This window comes from Miniopterus natalensis, chromosome 5 (genome assembly GCF_054644295.1).
Source record: "Miniopterus natalensis isolate mMinNat1 chromosome 5, mMinNat1.hap1, whole genome shotgun sequence".
NCBI classification, from domain to species: Eukaryota; Metazoa; Chordata; class Mammalia; order Chiroptera; family Miniopteridae; genus Miniopterus; species Miniopterus natalensis.
Genome location: NC_142085.1, coordinates 47,050,490 through 47,073,069, shown reverse-complemented (window position 1 = coordinate 47,073,069; position 22,580 = coordinate 47,050,490). Strand labels below are relative to the sequence as shown.

The following is a 22,580-nucleotide window of genomic DNA, read 5'->3' as shown; positions in this document are numbered from 1 at the left end:
TTAATTTTAAGCATCAGAAATCAAATTTAACTTAGACTGATTTGCAAGTACTTTTCTTTTTAACTCTGGAACATGATGGAGTTACATTTTCAGTGTGCACACCTGTGTGTATATGTGTGTTTGTGTGTGTGTGGGGGGGTGTTTTCCAAGTGACCTTTTGCACCTTTTATCTAAGGAATAATGTACAATTTCCAAATGGATCATTGGGTAGTAGCTAACAAATGTTTCTTTTCTTTTTTTAAAAAAATGTATCTTTATTGATTTCAGAGAGATGAAGGGAGAGGGGGAGAGAGAGAGAGAGAAACATCAATGATGAGAGAGTCACTGATCGGCTGCCTCCTGCAAGCCCCTGACTGGGGATCGAGCCTGCAGCCCGGGCACGTGCCCTGACTGGGAATTAAATTCCGATCGCCTGGATCTTCGGTTGATGTCAGCCTCTGAGCCACACCCGGCCAGGCTGTTTCTTGTTTCTAGAACACATAAGCTGATCACCTGGCACCAGAAAATTGTTCCCTGTCTGTTATTTAGTAGACTCCTTTTGAATTGATGACTGAACTGAGTCATCAATCAGATAACCCACATCCTTGTATTCCCAGCTACTGTGTACTGATTCAACAGGTGGACAGTGAGGAAGCTTTTAGGAAAAAAATTAATTCGTTTGAAATATAGTGTTGGAGGAGAGCATCTACCTGGACCTATGAACAAGTAGGTCCTAGAACAAATTAAGCCTGAAATATCGCTGGACTTAAAAGTAAATAAACTGAAGCTCCCCTGATTTGAGCACATCATGAGAAGGTAGGGTTCTTTGGAAAAGACAATGATGCTGGGAAAAACAGAAGGCAACAGGAAAAGAGCAAGACCAAATATGAGATGGATGATTCCATAAAAGAAGCCATAGATGTGAGTCTACAGGGGCATAGCAGACTTGTTGGGGACAGGGCATCGTGGACATCACTTACTCGGGGTCATCAGGAATGGGACTTGATTCAGTGGCACTTCATAACAACTGCTATTTAGTGATTAAATATTAATTTATTTTACATCTTCAATAAAATATTTTATTTGGCTCTGTGGTTAGATGCTTAATGGTAATTCTTTCTTGTCCTTGACATTAAAAAACAACAACACTAGAATGTTATTAAATTCAAGTTTTTATTTTAAAATAATGTAGGAATCTTTCATTCAAAATACATTCTTAACTACAAACCATATGGAATCTGCCTCTCATTTTTCATTTGTGTGTAGCACAAAATATGTTATATAATTGCTTTTGTTTGCCATCCAAGACAATGTAGAACAGAAATGAGGGATGTGTTCAGAAATATGATGCAGTTTTCTAAAGAAGTGTACCATTGGACAAATTTTATTACTGGGCAAAATAGAAAATGTACTCATTTTCCACAACTGTTAAGCATTTGTCAGTCAGTGAATCGCAAGTATTATGTGAACATCAGCAGGGTAATATTTGCAACATAGACAATTGGTATATATTTCAATGTTGTATTTATTTCCTGCAGTTGTATGTTTAGTTTTGTTTTACGCTAATAAGGAATCAGATTTATAGTAAGCAGAATTACCTTTAATGAATCATTCCTGCAACTTTCTGCCAGGCCCTTAAACTGAAAATGCCAGGGTACTGGGCACCCTGCAGAGCCTTGCTATTGCATTGAGTGAGATAAGATTATGTGAATATGTAATGGAAGGTTCACATAACCCTGCATTGCTTCATTCTCAGAGAACAAAAGTTGTTCTGGAGCCTTGATTGTAGTCTGTGGATAGTCTACTGATTTAGACAAAGAGATCTAAAATGAAATAAACCTAAAACTAAAAATAAGAGGGGTTGGGGGGAGAGGAAAGAATTTTTTTCTGTTTTAGAGGAAATTTTAGATTTGAATTTTATAACAAAAATTAACTCTGATGACAATAATCCCTTGAAATTAGACCTGGCAAATTGATCCACAGAGTTGAGGATACGTTTATTGCTGTTTATGGATGTATTGGTCATTGTTTCAGTAGAAAGCTGAAGAGTTACTAATTTCATACCTTTATTCAATATGGAGTTAATTTTTAGGGACTATAGCCAAAAAAATTTCTGAGACTGTCGTATATAACTGAGAAGTATCTTTGAGAATGTACAAATCATTTTTTCACAATACTTTTTTGTAGTCAAACATTATGGAAATCATTAGCCATAGAATTATCAATATATGTTGGTATAAATTACTTTTAACCGTAAATATGAAGTTTTTATGTAGGTATTATATATGTATATATATGCACATTTCATTTTCCCCCCAAAACAGTTATAAGACCAAGAGAATGTGTATAAACTAAAATATTTTATCATAACAAGCATTTAAATAAAAATTGGGGGAATTGAAACTAATATTTTGATGGGCTTTGTTTTATTAACAAGTATGTTATATATAACCAGTAATTTTATATGTCCTGTTTGATCTCCAAAATCCCGTGTGGGTACACAATGTAAGATGTAGTGAGAGAACTTGGTTGCATTTGGAATTTTTAAAAAATAATATAAAATAAGGTCTCAGAATACTAAGCAAAATTATGCTAGGTTTTAAAAGCTTTGAATTTAAAATCTTTGAGTTAATAGTTTGAACTCATTAGTATCAAAATTTATCTTAATTATATATTGAAAATTACCAAAATATTGCTGACTTTTAAGTTATCATCCTAACATACATTGGTATCATTAGTTTGTTTTTTAATCTTTTGGGATTTTATGATATTTCTCCTTAAAGAAGTGTAATATACATAGCCATCAGTAGTCAAAAAATAAAGTCTGATCTTAAGGTATATATACAACTTAAGAAAGTTCTATGAGGTATTTTAGCCCTTTAATTTGAGAGGATAATTAACTAGAAATAAAATTAAATTTGCTTCCTAGAGGAAATTTTTAGGTAGTTGAGAGTTGTTATTTATTTAGTAAACCGGAATTAAGTGTCTACGTAAAGCTTGGAAACTGTGATACATAGAAGGGACATTATTTGTTACCAAAATCATATAGGACCCCTACCCCCAGCCTTATGGAGCATACTAGTCTTCTAGTGGGGGAAATAGACATTCATCAGGTAATCATACAAACTTGTCAGTTTCCACCTCTACAGTGCTGTAAAGGGAGAATTCCTAATTTCCCTCATGTACGTTTACAGTCACTCCACACTCCCACACCAGACCTACCCAACTACTAATCTACTACTAGTCTCTCTATAGGACTGTCTTTTGAAACATTTCATGTAAGTAGAATCACACAATGTTAGTCTTATGCATCTGGCATCTTTCACTTAGCATAAAGTTTTTGAAGTTCATTTACGTTGTACCATATAGCAAGTCCATCATTTTGTGGATTTATATATTTCCCTTGTATCCCATTTCATCCGTCTACCAGTTGAACCTTAATGTTGTTTTCACTTTTTGACTAGATGAATAATATTGCTATGATCATTCAAGTTTAAGTTTTCATGTAGACCTATATTTTCATTTCTTCTGGGTAGACAATTAAGTGTAATTATTGGGTCATATGGTAACTTTATATTTAACTTCTTTAAAAAATTGTCAAACTTACATTTTCACCAAGATTGCATGAGAGCTCTAGTTTCTCCATGTCCTTGTCAACACATGTTATTATCTGTCCTTTTTATTGTAGCCATTCTAGTGAATATCAAGTGGTGTTTTAATATGGTTTTAATTTGCATTTCCTTGATTAAAAATGAGCATCTTTTTATGCAACCTTGAGGAAATTTGACTTGTTGGTTAAGAAGAGGCTTGCTAAGGAAACAAAAGAATTAGCCATACAGAAAAACTAGAAGAGTGGTCATGGAAGCCAAGGGGAAAAGAGGAGAATATTAATGCCTCCAAGAAAGGTGAGGACCGAGAAAAGTATTCACTTGGTTAGATGAGGGCATTGGTGGCCTAGGAGCAACTCACTGGATAGGATGAAGTGGACAGATTGGAGAAGATTGGAACATGAATGGGAGTTGAAGAAATGGAGGGGGCGAAATCTAGATAATTTCGTTGGCATATTTGGCTGTTAAGGGGAAAAGAGGAATTCCTCAGCAAATGGAAACGGATATAAGCTTGAGAAAGAATTTTATTTCCTGGGAGAAGGTTAAGTTGGTGTAACATCTATTAGGAAGGATCCAAAGAAGAGGAAGACACTGGTTATATAAAAGAGAAAGGCTAATTTGCAGCAAAATATGTTTATCGATTTATTTAGCATATACTGAGTGCCTAAACCTGCATGGTACAGAGTTCCTTGCTGGTGCTGGGGATCAGTGTGAGGCGCTCATCCTCACGAGGATTTCTCAAGTATATAATGGCTAAATTAAGTCATGATACTGATAGGTCTTCTTGTAAAAAGTTCTCTATTTATGTTCAGTTAACATGTTATTCGTGCTGCCTAGTAAATGGCTTCTCTCATTGACGATCTGTTTAAATCACCTGAGATGACTTTTTTTCGGGATAGTGGTTGTTGCCCTGTTCAGGTATCTTCAACTATCTGGTCCTACAGGGAAAAGCTTTCCTGAAATAACTATTTGACGCAACCAAACAGAAAAGAAAAAGAAAAGAAAAAATGTTTCTCACCCGTCTTCAACTTGACAGATAAAGATTAGTGGTATCACAAATATCTCTCCAAGTCCTGTTTTACATAACCTTACTTTTTATCCGTAACCTGGTGCCTTCACTTAGGAATCGGCATCACTTCTCTTGGTTCTTTCTGTTCTGTACGTATTCAGAAGAGAAAGTAGTTGAGGTTGTGGGGACAGGAATCAAGTGAGTGAATGCTCTCCCTCCCCCCTGCTACTGGGATCAAGATGAGGGTGGCAGACGCTGCTAGTTTCCTCCCTAATATCGAGTTATTTTTTCTTATTTACTATCTTTTTTTTTTTTTTTTTAGAGCAGCAGCATACCCAGCTTAAATTTTAAGAAATCCACGTTCAGCCTAGGGAAAGAGATGAATGAAACCTAAACAGGAGCTTGCTAGAGTTTCCTGGAAAGGTTGGCTGTCCTAATTTCAATCCCGAGCACCCCTGCATTGCCGTTTCATTGCCTGCCGCAGCTCAGATGTGATCGCTTTACCGTAGCAGCAACAGCAGCATGTCGCAACCCTGAGAGAAGGGCCATGAGAATCATCTTTACATCCTTGAGCCACAGGAAAAAAAATACCAACTGCCTATTTGTGGAGCACATTCTTTTTTTCTTTTGCACAAGAAAACAAACAAACCTTAAACCACTATTTGGGTTTTCTTATTTGCAGCCCAAAACAGACTGTAACTCAGGGATAGGCAAACTTTTCCTGAAAAGGACCAGATAATAAATGTTTCATGCTTTGTTGGCCATATTTTCTCTGTAGCATTCCTCACCTCTGATATTTTATCACGGTAGCAGCCAGAGACAGTATGCAAACAGGTGGATGCAGCTGTGCGTCAATGAAACTTTGTTTACAAAATCAGGTGACTAGCCAGCTTTGTCCCCTGGTCTTAGATCTTCACTCTGATAAACGGTGGAACTGTATTTATTTGCTAGTTAGTTATTGGGATGGTTATTTCCTGGTGGCTGGAGACTAAGAATAAAGTCAAAACTCCATATATGGAAAGGGGAGGAGACAAGCCAAAGCTGATCGATTTCTGGCTAAGAAATGGGAGAATTTTAGGAGGATTTGAGAAGATCTTAATTACTTTATTGAAGAACCTGTATTCACTATAGTAACAAACATTTTATTCATTGTATTTTTTTTTGTTTTGCCTAGTTACTAGTATTAGAACTGTTTTTATTTCCTTTTCTATACAAATCTATATTTTAACAATATTCTAGGTCACATACATAATTGTGGGCTAACCTGGAAGTCGAAGTGCTCTTTTTGATATTGTCCCTATGAGAAATGAAGTCTAATTACAAACAACTAAACTACAATTAACTTTTGGAACCAAACTTAGTCATAAATTAGTAACTCTTCTTACATACAACTATTCATTATAAACCAGATTTTCCCACTATATAAAAGTGACTCCTTAGTTTTATGTCTTGATTTTTGAAGAATTTTAAAGATAGTTAAACTGAATGCTCAGCTTTCTGTGAAAAATAATAAAATAATAAAATAAAATAAATAAAATAAAATAAGTGACTCCTCAGGTATTGGCCACTGTAGGAAATTGCATTAATTTTCTCTTGGTACTAAAACATTATTTAGTAAATTAATGCCATGGTGCACCATTGGCATCAGACAGGCTTAGGAAATTTAGAGTAGTTTTCATTTGTGCCTAAATTCCTAGGCAGTAGCTTTCACATTGTGAGGCCACCACTCTAAAGTACAAGCTGCAGTGCTGGCTGAAATGGATTGAGCAGACTCCATTAAACTGAGCGGTAGGTTCTTGAAATAACAAGTCTTGACTGGTACTGAGAAGTTACTTTTAAGAAATAGGAATTTCTTAAGTTTGTGCACTTTGGAGATAATATATATTCAGAGTACCTGGAGCAATTGAGATGATAATATTTGTTAATTGCATATTTTGAATGAAGTATTTTTAATGAGTTTTGAGATATTTAAGTTTCCTTTTCCTTTCCTCTTCCTCCCCTCCTCCTCCACCACCTTCTTGTGTAATTTTCTTCCTTCTTTTGTTCTTTCTTCTCTCTGCTTCTCCTTGAATAATTCAACTTATAATAGGATGGGAAATTAAAATCAAATTGTGAGGAGCACCAGAGTGATGATTTGGCGGGGGGGAGCTTAAAAAACTAAAATGGACAAAACCAGTAATGGACAATTTCTGCAATAAATATTATTATTACATAGTATTTAAGAAAGTAGGTTGGTTACGATACATATGAGTTTTCAGCCTAGAAAGAATACATTGAAAAATAATTCATACCAAGGTAGAAGACGCAAAGAGGAGAAATAGAATGAAAAGAAACCATAAAGTGGAAAAGTGTGACACTGATAGCAGCCAGAATACAATGGAATCGGTCATTTTCTTCAACCATCATCAATAAGTTTGGGATAGCGTAAAAGAATGGTGTAATATGGAACTGGCAAGCACATTTTTGCTGTATTATGTTTTGTATTATATCACATTACACACATGTACATTACTCTGTAAAGGGATATGCCCTCAATTATGTATCATGTAATGAAGTGGCTTTCAAAATTTTTAAAAAATAACAGTAGTAATTCACAGGTGCATACTGTGTGTCTTTACTTTGCTATATTCATACATACTGTTTACAAAATATTATTTTATTTACGTTGTAACTCTATGAAAATACAAACGCACCCAGGATTTACAAATTAACCCCTCATCAATTAAAATTTTAGTCAATACTTAAACTGAGATTGACAGTGGGCCCAGTATGCGTTGACAACTGACCAATGGCCATCGTAGCTTTCCCCACAACCCACACCTCTTTGACCTTAAAGCATTTTACAGAGAGATTTTGCCAGGAAGTGCTGACTCCTATAGTAATTCATTAAATATCCAAACAATTGGTTTCTAATTGTATGATGATAACAGAGAAAACTTTATTCTCAGAAAGATGTATTGTCTAATCATGTTGTAACTATTGCTTTAAAGAATAAGGCTGTTATTAGTTAATCAGATTGTAGAATACTGGCTTCTATAGTTGCTGTTATGTTATATTACCCTACTGAAAATATATTGACTTAATTTAAGAATGTACTTGACTGGAGCTTCAATCCAGGATGCTTTTTTTTTCTGCTTCAACATCACATTCATTTTTTCACAGAAATTTCAGATCTTAGCTTTACTCTTATTTGTCTTTTTAGTGACTGTGCTTAAATATTTTAGAAATCCATTCTGTGATAGCTTATGTATTATATTGTGTATTTTACATTTTGAATAAAAATCATCCTAATTGGTATATTAGATAACAATGCAAATAACATCATTTAATTTTGAAAAAGAGAAATTCATTTTCTACTGATTTTTTTTCTCAACTACTTATTACAGAATGAGATTGTATGTTTGTTTTAGCTACACACCACGCTTCTCTCCAACCAAAAATAATTTGACAGACATTTATTACAAATTAATTGTTCATAATTGCTGCGGGCTCAGTTTCCCTTAGTTCTGGTGCTTTTTTTGTTAGGTAAAACTTTATATTTATTGCTCTTAATATTATTACTAACCTCTTTTTTTACAGTCAGGAAATTAAAGTTTAGTGAAATCACATGTTAGGATTTTTTACATATTCCTACATACCCCCCAAATTGAACTGATATGGTACGTGATACTTAACTGTGTGTGTGCTTATGGCCTCATGTGTTGTTATTGAAATACATTTATAGGTGTTTTTATATGGTTTTCTTTTCTGTAGTGCAAAAATGAAACACCTGTGGGGAAGAGTAAGGAAGCTAAAAGTTGTGTGTTAGAAAATACTAAGCCTTTAATAATACAGAAATATTTCTGATTTCAAAGGATTGCTAAAAATGAATTCTACACTGTGTGGCAACAGAAGTGTTCAGTCAAGACTATTATTCTGCTGTTGTCAGATTTGCATTTGACTGCTCTAAAGATTTGTTCATTTTCACTCTTTGTATTTATTTAATGGCAACCTAACAAATGTCAATAGATTTAACAACTTGAAATGCATGGCAAAAGGTCATTTCATGCTTGTTGACCCATCTTACCTCATTGTATTCTTTAGAAATACAAATATTTTTTCACTCACCATTCTTTGTTGAAATTCAATGAGAGCATTTAAGTGTAGTAACAATGCTGGCTAGTATAAATAAATTACTTTTAAAATCCAAAATAAAATTCATGAGCTTCGCTGAAGTTCTACCACAACAAATGTTTTTTGAATGCATTGTGTTTTGAGTCTTAAGATAAAAATATTTTGACGTCATTATTGCAACATGAAGTTTGACATATCACATTATCAAACTATCCTATCATGATCCTTTTTTTTTCATAGACTTTATAAATAGGCCAGTAAGTCTTGCTTTACGATCTATGTGTATTGGCTTTCTATTGCTACCATAAAATTACTACAAAAACTTAAAAACAGCACCTCTTTCTTATCCCCCAGTTATGCAGCTCAGAAATCTGGGCACAGCAGGGCTCTCAGCTGGATGCTCTATTGACAGCCTCCCGGGGTGAAATCAGGCTGTCAGCTGGGCTGGGCTCTGTCTGGAAACTGGGGAAAACCCGCTTCCAAGCTCATTCATGTTGTTGTTAGAATTCAGGGCCTTTGCACTTGTCGGGCTGAGGTCTCCGTTTCCCAGCCTCTGTCAGCCAGGATCATCCTCGGATCCTGAAGGCTGTCCCCACACCTTCTCATGTTTCCCGGGGTGCCTCTGACAGGCTGATGCCCCTCCCGCTTCACTCCTCCCTGGCTCCACCTTCAGCAGCACCTCCCGGGCCCTGGCTGGAGAAATCGCTCTGCTCTTAAGGGCTAATGTGATTAGATGGGACCCACTGGGGAAAGTCCAGGATAATAACTTTATTGTAAGATCTATAACCTTAATTACAGCTGTCGTGTCCGTTTGCCATATCCTGTTGCACATACACGTATTACAGATATTAGACTACAGGCATCTTTGGAGGGCCATTAGCCTACTGTACTGCTTTTTAAAATTGTCTTTTTCCCCCACCTTGTGCTAGGAAATTTTTCCGTACATGAAGATAAAATTAACATTTTAGGGGGGAAATCGAGCCTTTATAAATACAGTTCATCGTAAAATGTAAATGTATTTTTTGTTTTTTAATTAGAAAATGATTAAGATCAAAAGTCACGCCTGAGTGCTTGAAGCACAAAACCTGTAAAATGTTGATTGGTTCAGCTCTGTACATAAACCTACCATTCCTACTGATTATTTTTTAATTCAGAAGCTCACACTAACCCAGCCCACAAATTTACCTCCTGTCTGTTATTAGATTTCTGCTTTCGTGTTGCATCAACTTTATCAACCTTGATTTCATACTGTTGAAATGTATCCCTTTGAACAGCTCGTCTTCTGACTTTCCTAAGGTCATCTTTCTCTGTCATCTGTACAGACTCCAGATATGTCCCCAGTAAGTCATGAAGATCATTAAGGGTAAAGGTGCTCCATCTGTTTCTTCAGTTAAAATTAATTTTTACATCTGAATATTTCTAGAAACTTAGGTGAGAAATGAATCTGTTAATCGTTTGTTAGAAGCCCTACTAAAAGTTTTTGTTTAAAAGCTCCTCTCTCTGAAGTGTTTGTTTTCCCACTTTTTCAAATTCAGGGAATTTATTATTACTGGTTACTAATTATTAACTTCACATCAATTCTAATTATATTTTATTTCACTTTGATAATTGTGGAAATTACAATTTAAAGGTCATAGCACCTAATTGTTTGTTAACTGTATATAATTTAATTGTGTACATATTCTTTTCAAAATGAACTTCAGATTTAATTGTAGTAAATTGAATATTTTTGCGTGAGCATGACTATATTTTTAGTGAAATTGTAACAATGTGATCAATTTAATAGATCATATATATTCACCATAGAAATTGAGTTTTAAGATTATTTTATGCAACTTCAATTTTACTTGTACATATAAATTTGTCTGGAAAAAAAATGACCCTATTAGAATCTGATTAGCTTAGCTATATATCTTTTGGGTTGTATATCCTTTATGTCTAAGACATTCAAACTCAAGGGAAAATATTATCAGTTTTCCCGCACCAAAATATTGTATTTGAAGGACGTAAGACAGGGAAAGATTTTTCCTATCATGCAATTTATCTATTCTCCGGGGCCATGTGCTAGTACTTCTGTCTCTGATCCTCTTAAAATGTGTGACTGGTTACAGTATCACCAAGGGATAAAATTTTTAAAAAGGGAAATATATAGAAAATCAGGAGTATAGTCACTCACAGATATGGCTCCTTGGGCAAAAGAGGGGTGGTGGAATGTGGCATACTGCACTGCTGGTGCCGACAGATGAGTTTTAAAATACTGTCTGTTCAAAAAGTATTTTTAGGTATTTCTCACCAACCCCCAATTACCATAAATTTTATTGGTAAAGGTGTTTTTTTCCAGGCTGAAACAATGATTATCATTTTAGTGGGTAACTTGCAGGAATCGAGTCTCAGTCTATACTTCGATCTTGCTGTAACTTTTCACAGAAACGAATTGAGGTAAATTTATACACCAAGTGTCCCCCATACCTTGGAGAACTCAGCGTCTCCTGCCTCCTTCACCTTAATATTTAGGGACAGAAATTAATCAAAATGTCTTACAGTTTGACTTAACTGAAAATCGCAGTAAGCTCTGTGTGTTCCTTGAAAGAGCCCTCGAGATGGGGACCTCCTGACTGCCTAACCTGTTTGCAGCTCCCCTTTTCCAGATGGCACACATCGCTCGTAAGCCAGCGGCTGTACTGGGTAATTACAGGTGGTTGGCTCTCACCGTAGTCTTACCTGTGCTGCACTCGACTTTTTGCTAATCAGAGTTAGAAACCGATTTCTCGGAATGATCTTACGTGAATTAGACCATTAGAGATGACTTGCTAGGTAGAATCTCACCTCACACTTAGTTGGGAGTGTTTTCCTCGGGTACAGCTGGAGGAAGCAGCCCCCCGAACATCGCAGTGGGCAGAGGGGAGCTGAGCATGTTCTGGGCCGAGGGGCAACTCACTTTGGAAACAAGTGCAGCTTCACTGCACTTACTCGGCTTGGAAAAGTTGTGGCAAAAACTAAGATTTCTTATTAGAAATTGGCTTCATTGGAAGCATATCAGGAACACATTTATTCTGTAAACACAGTGTGTTGGGGACGTCAGCCGCATCCCCCGAAAGCAGAAGCTGTTCCGCTTCATCGTCCCTAGTTACGCTTTTGTTAGTAATCTGCGAGGAAATGGGAGTCGTGCATCTTCCACGTCCTTCCCTTCCAACTGCCACGCCAGAAAGGAGTGAAAAATGGTGTTTTTTTTTCTAGACATCGATACAAGAAAATATTAAAAAGTGGAAGAAACAAAATAAAGCCAAAGGGATAAACATCAGAAGCCTGCTTAAACAGCTTTGGCCCCATATAATTGCTTTTCTGTCAGCAGGATTATTAACAAATTTGGACATCTGAAAATTAAATTAACAGCCTGAAAATATTTTACAGAATGAGATGGAGCATGATACATGGAACATAATGACCCCCCTGAAATTCAGCCAAGCCAGTGCAGCTACTCATTTAGACGGAGAAGACAACTAGTTAATCATCACTGAGCAAATTAGACAGAGCAAATTAGTTCCCTGCATTCCACAGTCTTAGCCACCAAAAAGAGTATGTGCCACTAATTAGAATGAAAGAACTCTAAGCACATTATTATCGATATAGAAAGAGAGAGCAAAATTATAGTTTGAACTGCTTCTATCAAAGCTTGAGACCTAGGTTACATAAGTATAAATTTCATGTGCAAGAGTATGTATGTGTTTTCACGCACATATTTGAATATCAGCAGCTTTAGCATTTTCTTGCCTTTGATTGAATGAAGTGTAAAAAATTTTTTTCAAGGTTAATTGGAATTCTTTGGGAACACACACACACACACACAACATGAAAGCATTTTTGTGTGTGATCCCCTTAATTGAAGATTAAAGTAGCCATTTCATACACTCTTTGTTACACGATATTAAATTATTTTTTCTTTTATAAGCGTATTGCTTGTTGCATGTGAAATAAATATTTGGACTTAGTTTATCACTGGAGATTAATCTGAAATCATATTTTGTAGCCCTAATTAGCATTCATTTGCTTAATTGTCATTCTCAGCCCCATCATTTCCATTTTTTAGTAACTTGAACAATGCTATCTTCTGCTGTTTGCACTTTAATTTAAATTTCTATTAAGGTTTATGAGCAGTAATAAGGACCTGTTTGAATATTCATTAGCTCCTGAATTGTGAACTATGAAAAGGTGCTTTCTGTTACCTTCGTGAAACTGGCACAGCATGGAACTGATCAGTTGTGACATTTGATTTGAGGCATCCAGTGAATTTTCTCATTGTTTATTGACACATCTTGTCCAAACAGCTCCCTCGCAAGTGAGCGGAGTAATGAAGGAGCGAGTGCTACAGCGGAGCGTGGAGCTTTCCTGGCAGGAGCCGGAGCATCCCAATGGAGTCATCACGGAGTATGAAATCAAGTATTACGAGAAAGTAAGTGCGAGGGCCGGGAGATGTACCGCGCTGTGCGCCTCAGGCCGCCCTTCTGCGCTGCGCACTGAGGCGGCCCTTACGCCCGCTGTTGGGGAACCTCAGGCTTCGTAGTGATAGCCATCGTCCCTGAATCTCCGGTTCGTTATTATAATTTCTGTGTATTAAATTTCTGTTACACAAATGAAAATATTCCATTAGAAGTGTATCTATTTATTCAGTTTTTGAAATCACAATAATTAGGTGGAGGAAGTTTTAGCACCACACAGCCCAGTGCATTTTTGAAAAATGTTTCTTTTAGGACGCCTGTTTGGGCCTTTAATGATTTATTTTATTTATGTGGTTTCAGTGATAATTATGGTGGCCTCAAATTATTCAGTAATTTGAAAATTAAGAATATTTTCTGCAGTCACTTTGTAGTTTTCTTCTAAACTTCAGAATCGGGTGACGATATTCCATTCCTTTACATTCCTCCTGAAATGTACTTCATTTATGTTATGTTATTCATGTCCATGACCACTGCTTTGCACTCCTCTCTCCATGAAAAAAAGTAAGGCTAAAACCCATGTGCTGCCCCCTTAATCTCCACAGTGGCTCAGTTTTAATGGGCAGTGGTGTCTCCGAGCGTGTGAGTGCATTTATTTTTGACCCACCCGGAGCCTGGGAGAGCATGGTGCCGCCCGGTCACCAATTATGACGCAGGCTCTGCCTCAATCCCTGGCTCAAGGTTTGAAACATGGGAACTATTGTCATTAGTAGTAGTAATAGTGTTACTATTACTAACTTAAATGAGTTAGCTGAAGTACTGTAATACACGTATAACTATTTTAACCGTTTAGACAGCATTTTAAAATAGGAGCTTAAAATTGCAGGAAATGTTAAAGGGACTGTGGTAATAAGAAGTTGAAATAGAGAGAATGAGAAACATAGGCATTAAGAAATAAAATGGCAATAGATAAATACCTATCGATAATAACCTTAAATATAAACAGGTTAAATGTCCCAATCAGAAGACATAGATAGGGTAGCTGAATGGATAAGAAAACAAGGCCCTAATATATGCTTCTACAGGAGCCCCACCTCAGGACAAAGGACTCACACAGGCTGGAAAAAACTTCCCGAGGACTTTAAGGGAGAGACCAACAGCAGCACAGTCATACCGAGGGACCTTCCATCCCACGGACTGTGCTGGGTAGGTCTTCCAGACCTAAAATCAACAAGGAAACGTGACTCTAAACGACACACTAGGTCAGATGGATTTAACTGGCATTTACAGGACATTCTACTCCAAAGCTGCAGAATAGGCATTCTCCTCAAGTGCACACGGGACATTCTCAAAGACAGACCACATTTTGGGACACAAAACAAGTCTCTACAAGTTCAAGAAGACTGAAATACAATCATCCTCTCGGACATTTACACCATGGAACACTATGCAGCTGTAAAAACGAAGGACCCCTTACCCTTTGGGACAGCATGGTGGGACCTGGAGAGTATTATGCTAAGGGAAATAAGCCAGTCAGAGGAAGACAAGTGCCACATGATCTCACTTGCATGTCGAATCTAAAGAACAAAATAAACCAATGAACTAAATAGATCCAGAGACATAGAAGCATGGAACAGACTGAGGGATCTCAGGGGAAAGGTGGGGGTGGGTGGGGAGAGATTAACCTATGTACTTATAAGCATATATGCTTAACCCATGGACACAGACAATAGTGGGGTGAAGGCCTGGGGGAGGGGCACAGGGGGGATGTGATCAATGGGGGGAAAAGGGGACATTTGTAATACTTTCAACAATAAAGATAAATTTAAAACATAAAATAAAAATAAAATAGAAGCTTAAAGTTTTGGAAAAACTTGGGTAGTCATCTACTTGAATGAATAATTAACAGGCACATAGTGCATTGGTGATAGTTAATATTTTTCCTTTTGAAGAGAAAACATAGTTTAAGATTAGTTTCAGTGTTCAAATTAAGTTTACAGTATTTTGACTTACTATTTCCTTTATAAATTCGTGACTCCATTGCCAAAGTTACATTTTAAATACCCCATTTTGTACCAGGGAAACATTACTTGTCCCATCAAATATGGTTCTGAGGAAATCCTTGTTTTTAATATTGGTTTTATGTCTGTTTTCCAGTGAGCTCTAACAGTTATAATCCCTTCTGAAACTGCATCAGATTTCAAAAGCAAAAATGTACATATTTGTAATGTAAGTTATGTGGTAAATGAGAGTGAAGTTTCTTACAGTGGAACAAAACATTTTGTAAATCCCTACTCTGGAATACACTTGTTCAAGTAGTTACTTCTCTATTTTGCATGGTAGAAACAAAATGTTTGTACATTCGCTGAACTTACAAATCAGGCAGTCATTAAAGGGAAATAACTATTGCATGGTAATGTATGTAAGCATATGATCTCTCTATATATACATATATATATATCATTATGTCATCTAATATTAGTTATACCTTGTTTTGTTTTAGATAAATGTATATTTATAATACCAACTATCATTTTTATGAATGGTTAAAATGAAGACAATCACAAATCAGTTTCACTATAAATCAAAAATCCAGTTTGAATATACATTTATTTGCAGTTTTATAAATAACAATGTGACAACAAATCACATAATCAGACTGACATTTTCAGATTTTGGTGAGAGTTTCATTGACAGTCACAGTTGAGCACAGGCATTTATTATAGAACGAATAAGAAACTGTCTAAAATTGTATATTTGAATGAGCCGTTTTTATCTTTTTTCATAAATAGCCCATTAGAGGCATATCAATTAAGTTTTAAATTTTTATTCATTTGAATATTGTTTTCATGGAGTTTTTATATTCTTGAATTTTTAAACTTACTATATTCTTAGGCTTATCACATATAATATGATTAATACATTTGTAAACTCCATAAGCTTCACTTTATATATCTGAAAAATGAGGAAACTGAACAAAACTGTATTGTTTAAAATATTGGTAAGCCATAAATTATACAATACTTTGACTTTTATATTAATACTTTTAATTTAAAATATTCCTTTAATTACTATATTGTAAAAGTGGTTTTATTCTGTTATAAATGCAGTTTTAATGAAAACAATTGATAATGTCACTATGGCAGCAATTTTCAACCTTTTTTATCTCATAAACTACTAGAATTCTGTGGCCACCAAAAAATAGGTATAATTTTCATTGATTTTTTTTTAAAAAAAGAATAATAGTAATTACCTACTGTTTTTGCTCCAGTGTGAATTTTTTAAAAATCAGGTGCCTATACTTGGATATAAGAATTTCTGGTACCAAGAATTAACCAGTCAGATGCAACCTTATTATGCAATGTGACCTGTAAGATTCAACTCTGTTATATCACCTATATATTTATGGCTCAAGTCAGGACATTCACAACAGACCTATTGTGTTGGCTGTTGTCATTTTTTTATTTGACATTCTAAGAAAAAAGAGGTTAGTACCCCTGACTAAATAGTCAGGCATTACATGTTTTAAAAATTCTTGCAACACACTGGTTGAAAATCGCTCTACTATGTTTGTAATGTTAGCTAAATTTCTTGATTTAATAGCTTTCTTCATTTTTAGCATATGGTTTTTTGCTTGCTGAATAATATTCAGCAAAAATATTAAAAGAACTATGTTATGAAGTGAAGACCTCAACTAAACCATAGATTTTACAGCTGTACCCCTGTCCTGGTTATCAGGACATTTGATTTTCTTTATGGCTGAATAGTTCTTTCCATTCTGCCCTCTACCAACAAAGCAAACGTTCAAAATATCATACATGTTTAAACAAAAGTATTTCTCTTTGAAATTTATAGAACAAAGGCATGTGTTCACATTTACATTTTATATTATTTGAGAAACAACTCAACGTACAATAGTCCACAGAGTATACAATGTAGCCTTTGTAATAACAATGCAGCAAATTGAAATAAATTGCAAAAATTGGCTGTCAAACTGCCTGGTTGCAATCACAATTAAATATCCCCTGTATATATTGTTTCTAGGATCAAAGGGAACGTACCTACTCGACAGTAAAAACAAAGTCCACTTCAGCCTCCATTAATAACCTGAAGCCAGGAACAGTGTATGTTTTCCAGATTCGGGCTTTTACTGCTGCTGGTTATGGAAACTACAGTCCCAGACTTGATGTTGCTACGCTGGAGGAAGCTACAGGTAAAATGTTTGAAGGTAATTACCACCTTTGATTTGGATTCTTACTCTCTATAACTCTTGCACTTTTTGTTAGTTGCTAGGAATAATGATTTGGTTTAAGATTATTTTTACTTTGAAAGGTGAAGATATATGCACATAGATGTACTTGTAAAGGTTATTCAGAATAATAATTTAAAATGTGCTGTTTTGTTTTGAAATGTTAGAAACTGGTGATTTAAATTAGTCTCTTTAATACATACTGACTTTATTTGGAAAAGACGAAGTTAGGGACAGAAGCGGGACTTGTTCAATACACAGGCTGGTTTTGTACACCCCAAAATGAATCTGCTCTAGTTGTGTCAGTCAAAGCTGCTTCTTTACAGAAAGCTCAAGGGAAGCCAGGATGTACACCAGGGTGGGCCAGAGAAAGAGAATAGGTAAGAATCTGTGTTAATTTAAGTTACTTGCCCTTTAGTAATGGTTTCAAAAATTGAGTTCAGGAATATCTTAGAACTTGCATTTATTTTTATCATCACTTTTATTTCTCCTTTTTTGTGTGAAATATTTCAAGCATACTAAAGATAATATTTAAAGTATATGTGAAATATTAAGTACATTTAAATGAGTATCTCTGTATCTACCACTCAGCTAAAAAATAAAATGTTACCAATATCTTGAATCCCTGTTATCATTTTGCTTATGCTTTATAATGCAGCATAGGAACACAGCAATGCCTGTGTCTGTAGTGTATCACAAATAAGCAGATGCATGGATGGCGTCCTGGTTTATCCTCAGAGTGCAGTTTCAGAACAGCTGAGCACCACTGCAGCTTGTCCTTCAGCTAGCGGATGTCTCAGCATGTATTTTTATATTTTGAAATTTTTTTATTTCTCCCGATGTCACTGCTCAGGCACTGTTACCTCATCACCACCTTGCCAACCTAGCATTCTCACAAAATTCTAAACAAAAATGAGCGAAAAAATATTACATGAGAGAAAAAATATTATATTTTCTATCCTCAAGATTAATAAAAAGTTTTTTAAATAAATTAATACAATTTTGATCAAATAATTATTTTGACTTCAGAAAAATATTTTCATACATCTTTAGAAGGTAGAATAAACTGATAAATATACTTCACATTAGCCAATGATTAAGTTTGCTAACAGTATTCATCTTTCAAAATGTTTTATATTTTTAAACTAAGCTGTCGCTCTCAGAACCTCAAATAATAAAACATTGAAGTAAATATGAAATATAAATTATTTTATATAATTGTAGATAGAAAAGCATCAATTTTGAAAAGTCACATAATTTGCTGTTATAAAATTAATGCCATTATTCTTTATTATTTTTTAAATGGAGTATGTAAGATTAAAAATGAGAATAAGTTCAATAGCCCCAAAACCATTAAAGAATTTTAAGTTAAGATTTCAACATGTAGACATTTGAGTGGTCTTGTGTTAAATCTGTCCTCATAGTCTTCAACTTTGGTTGATTTAATGATATCTATGACTTCTAATGTAATAAAACACTTCAAATGATGTTTTTTCATGTTCTAATGAATAATTTAAACTTAAGTTGAAAACGTCGTTTAGTTATCTCATATTTACCTACACATTTTTATCGGTTAAACCTTTAGGTTTGAAAACTTGCAAAATATTTTCATAATATGTTTGACTATATTTTCAAAATGGGTTTCAAAATATTTTCCAAGTAGGTTTGAGAACTTTATAAACTTGCGTATTGTGTGCTGAGATTCATACTTATTGTTTTCATTATTTTAAAATGAAGTAAATAAGACTCAGAGAGATTAAGATGAAGTAGTGTAACCTGAGTAATCAAATGAAATAAATCTTAAAACTGGACTTTTGCATTAGAAAGAATTGGATGATATTTAGCATGAGAGCATTCCCTCCCTCTGGGATGTAAAGTTGATGAAAGAATGGTCATATGTCCTGCTAGTGCTTGACATGTAGAAGTCACTCAGCAAATAAACAAAATATAAATACCTCACAGTCGTCATCTGAGAACAGATTGTCGGTATCGGTCGGTGTGAGGAGACATGTTCCTGGTTTCACATCTCAGCTCTGCCATGTCCGGATGTGGGACCCTGGGTGAGCTGCTTCTCTGTACCCTAGTTGCTAGGATAGCCAAATCCAACTCACACGGTCTTCTGAGGATTCAATAAATTGATGTACACAAAGTGCCAAGTACAGTGCCCAGCACACAGCCAGTCTCAAGTGTCAGCTTATATTAATGAGCACAACCATTTCAAGCTTTTTGTCTCAGGAACCCTTATAGGCTATTAAAAATGTTGAGGATCCCCAAAGAGATTTTGATTATTTGGATTATACCTATCAAAATTCACCACATTAGGCATTAAAACTGAAACATTCTTTAAACACACATTTCATTTGCCGTCAGGGTGATGAAATCATCTCATGTCATATAACTTCTGGAAAACTCTGTGTGCTTGTGAGCATATGTAAGTAAAAAAAAAAAATCAAATTACATCATATTATATGAAAATAGTTTTAACCTTGCAGATCCCAGGAGAGCTCTTAAGGGACCTTCAAGGGTTCCCAGACCATCCTTTGAGAAATACTGATTTAGCACAAGGTATTGTGCTAAGAATTAGACATATGACACAGTTGATAACTTCAATTTAAAGTTTAGTAAAAGACAGGCTTGTGCAAAAGTACTGTTCATGCAATTAAGTGCTGGTCGAGTGCATGTCCCAGTGCTACTAGTGTCAGGAAACAGTGACTCACTGTGCTGGGAAGAGCAAGAGGGAGGATGCCACTGAAGAGAAGTCACCTGAGCAGTGATTTAAGTTTGCTAACAGAATTCATCAAAAGAGAAGTTAAACAGTTTATTTCATTGCATGTACATCCTAAAAGCCCCTTCTATGCAAAGTTAACTCTACTGTTTTTATAATTTTTAAACTACGGTGTGTTGATTAGGGCACTTATAAACTAGTTTTAAATTTTATTACCCATGAAAGAGTTGAAAATATTAACCATAAATGTTGGCTATGGAAAGATTAAAGTGTGACCCTTCCTATATATAAAACTATATACATAAATGTGCACAAATTCCATTTCATCATTCCCCTGAGTTCAGTTTTCTCATTGGAGTTCTGCTCCTGAAGCTAAGGACAGAACAGAACCTAAGACAAGCAAAGGATTAGCCCCATGAGACACATAGATTGAATGGAAACAATTTGTACATGTGTAATTTTTCCTTCGTAAACAGCCTACTCCATTCTTTTCTCTCTCTTACTACATATAAAAAAGACAGATAAAAACAAAAAGCAACCAAACCAATAAAAAAAAACCTTAAAGTCATCTTTTCTTTGTTGAACTGTAATTCAGAGACAAAGCTTAAAAGTTGTTTTCTCACCCCCACCCCAGTTTAGTCCCCTTGGGGAGTAAATCAGCGGGAGAACTGGGAAGTGTGTGTAATACCTTTGTTCAGAAATTATTACACCAGAGCCGGTGATATTGTTTTTCAGGGTAAAAGCTCTCTATAGTTAGCATAGGTATAAAAAATTCAGAGATGAGTTGTCAAAAGGGGGAAGACTTAGATCAACTAAAGGAAGGCCAATCAAAAAACAAACAAACAAACAAATAAAATAAAAAACTTTATTGCTGCCTATTGTGGGAAAACATGCTCTTCCTACGGATAATTTACTGCTCTGGAGACCCAGTCCCTTGTCACCAGCAAGAAGGAGCAGTATTTTCCATCCTGCCATAAATTAAAGATTACAACCATTGATTGTTTCAGGAATAAACAAACTATATTAGTTGGACATTATATATTATATGATATTTGCAACTGAATCATTTATTGGAATATACATTTTAATTGTTTTATATATCTTTGATTATTTTATGAAGTCGGTACTGGCATTGGAAATATAATACTCTGGGGGAAATATGACGATTGCGAATTGCAATATAAGTAAAGCTTCACTAATTTGGAAAAATGGAAATGGGAAGGCCATGTGCCTCTATGACGAACTGGAATCAGAGGCTGCTTTAAAGGACACGTAAACATACACTGTTCCCAGAGAGACTCCCGAAAGGCCAGCTGGGCTTGCCTTAACGAGCAGAGAAGAATCGCTTAGCATCGTGCAGGCAGTGTCTACGATTAGATAATGCTGAAATGTTTTTAAAGTACTTGCAGAAAGTTTGCTCTTTCATAAATAGCTAACCTCCTCTATAGTCTTAAACTCTCGTGTGTGCATTGCTACTTTGTCAGGTTAATACGAGTAATTCTGCCTGCTTCCTTAATTGTGGTGCATTGTAAAGTCATGATGACATACTGTGATCACGTGATGATTTTTATTTTAGACTGATAATATGAAAGATAATGCACTTAAGGTACTTTGAAAAAATGCACAGATTATGTATTTTGGTTCCTTTTTTATACACCAGAAAAACAGATATAGAAGGATCAAATACATGCTGAGGAAAAATAGGGATTTAATAGCAACTGTAGATCAAAGATCTCTATCTCTGATTCATAACTAAGTTTTCAACAACTAAGCAGGAGCTAGGCATTCAATAAGGCATTTCATAGGTTTCTTTTATAGCTGAGGAATATAAAATAGATGACGGTATTGTCCTTAGCAATTCTCTAAAATGCAAAAATAAGCATTTACATTTACATTGTTACAATATAATGCATTTATTTCAAATTAGAGGTGATTTCAATAGCATAGACGGCTCTCGTTAATAAGATTTTGTTTAAACCTCTCAAGTTCTTGCATGATATTCAGTGTTTCTGAGCCTGTTTCCTCTATTCACAGCTACAGCCGTGTCCAGTGAACAGAATCCTGTTATTATTATTGCGGTGGTTGCAGTTGCAGGGACCATCATTCTGGTGTTCATGGTCTTTGGCTTCATCATTGGAAGAAGGTAGGAAACTAATTTCTTCTAATCTCTGAGATAAAATGTATTGATTTTTCAAAATTATGTTACCCATTACGTATTGTTCAGCACATTAGAATAGGAAATGCAAACATTCTTTGTCTGATACGAAACATTAAAGGTCAGTAAGTTTTCATTCTCCCAAGGTCAAAATACACTTGGAGCTTAATCGTTGTCTTTAGTTTAAGAGGATGAGTATTGTAGTTTCTATTGGGTACATTTATTCTTTTGGTTAATGATTGTGGAAACCATTTAAAGCCTGTTGTCGTTGTTGTTTTCCAGAAAAAAAATGTGTAAGCAAATATGTAC

The 22,580-nt window shown here is 35.2% G+C and overlaps 1 protein-coding gene across 5 annotated transcripts in view; it reads left to right on the top strand.

Annotated features, from left to right (window-relative positions):
- The window catches only part of EPHA7 (EPH receptor A7), a 157,571-nt gene that overhangs the window by 112,732 nt on the left and 22,259 nt on the right, over positions 1-22,580 (top strand). For 3 of the 5 annotated variants that reach the window (XM_016198770.2, XM_016198769.2, XM_016198773.2), the window contains exons 6-8: positions 13,035-13,159; positions 17,187-17,370; positions 22,151-22,259. In XM_016198770.2, the coding sequence (XP_016054256.1) occupies positions 13,035-13,159; positions 17,187-17,370; positions 22,151-22,259 (418 nt within the window). The remainder of the gene's footprint in view (positions 1-13,034; positions 13,160-17,186; positions 17,371-22,150; positions 22,260-22,580) is intronic. The other 2 variants (XM_087817515.1, XM_016198771.2) reach the window with 1 other exon arrangement.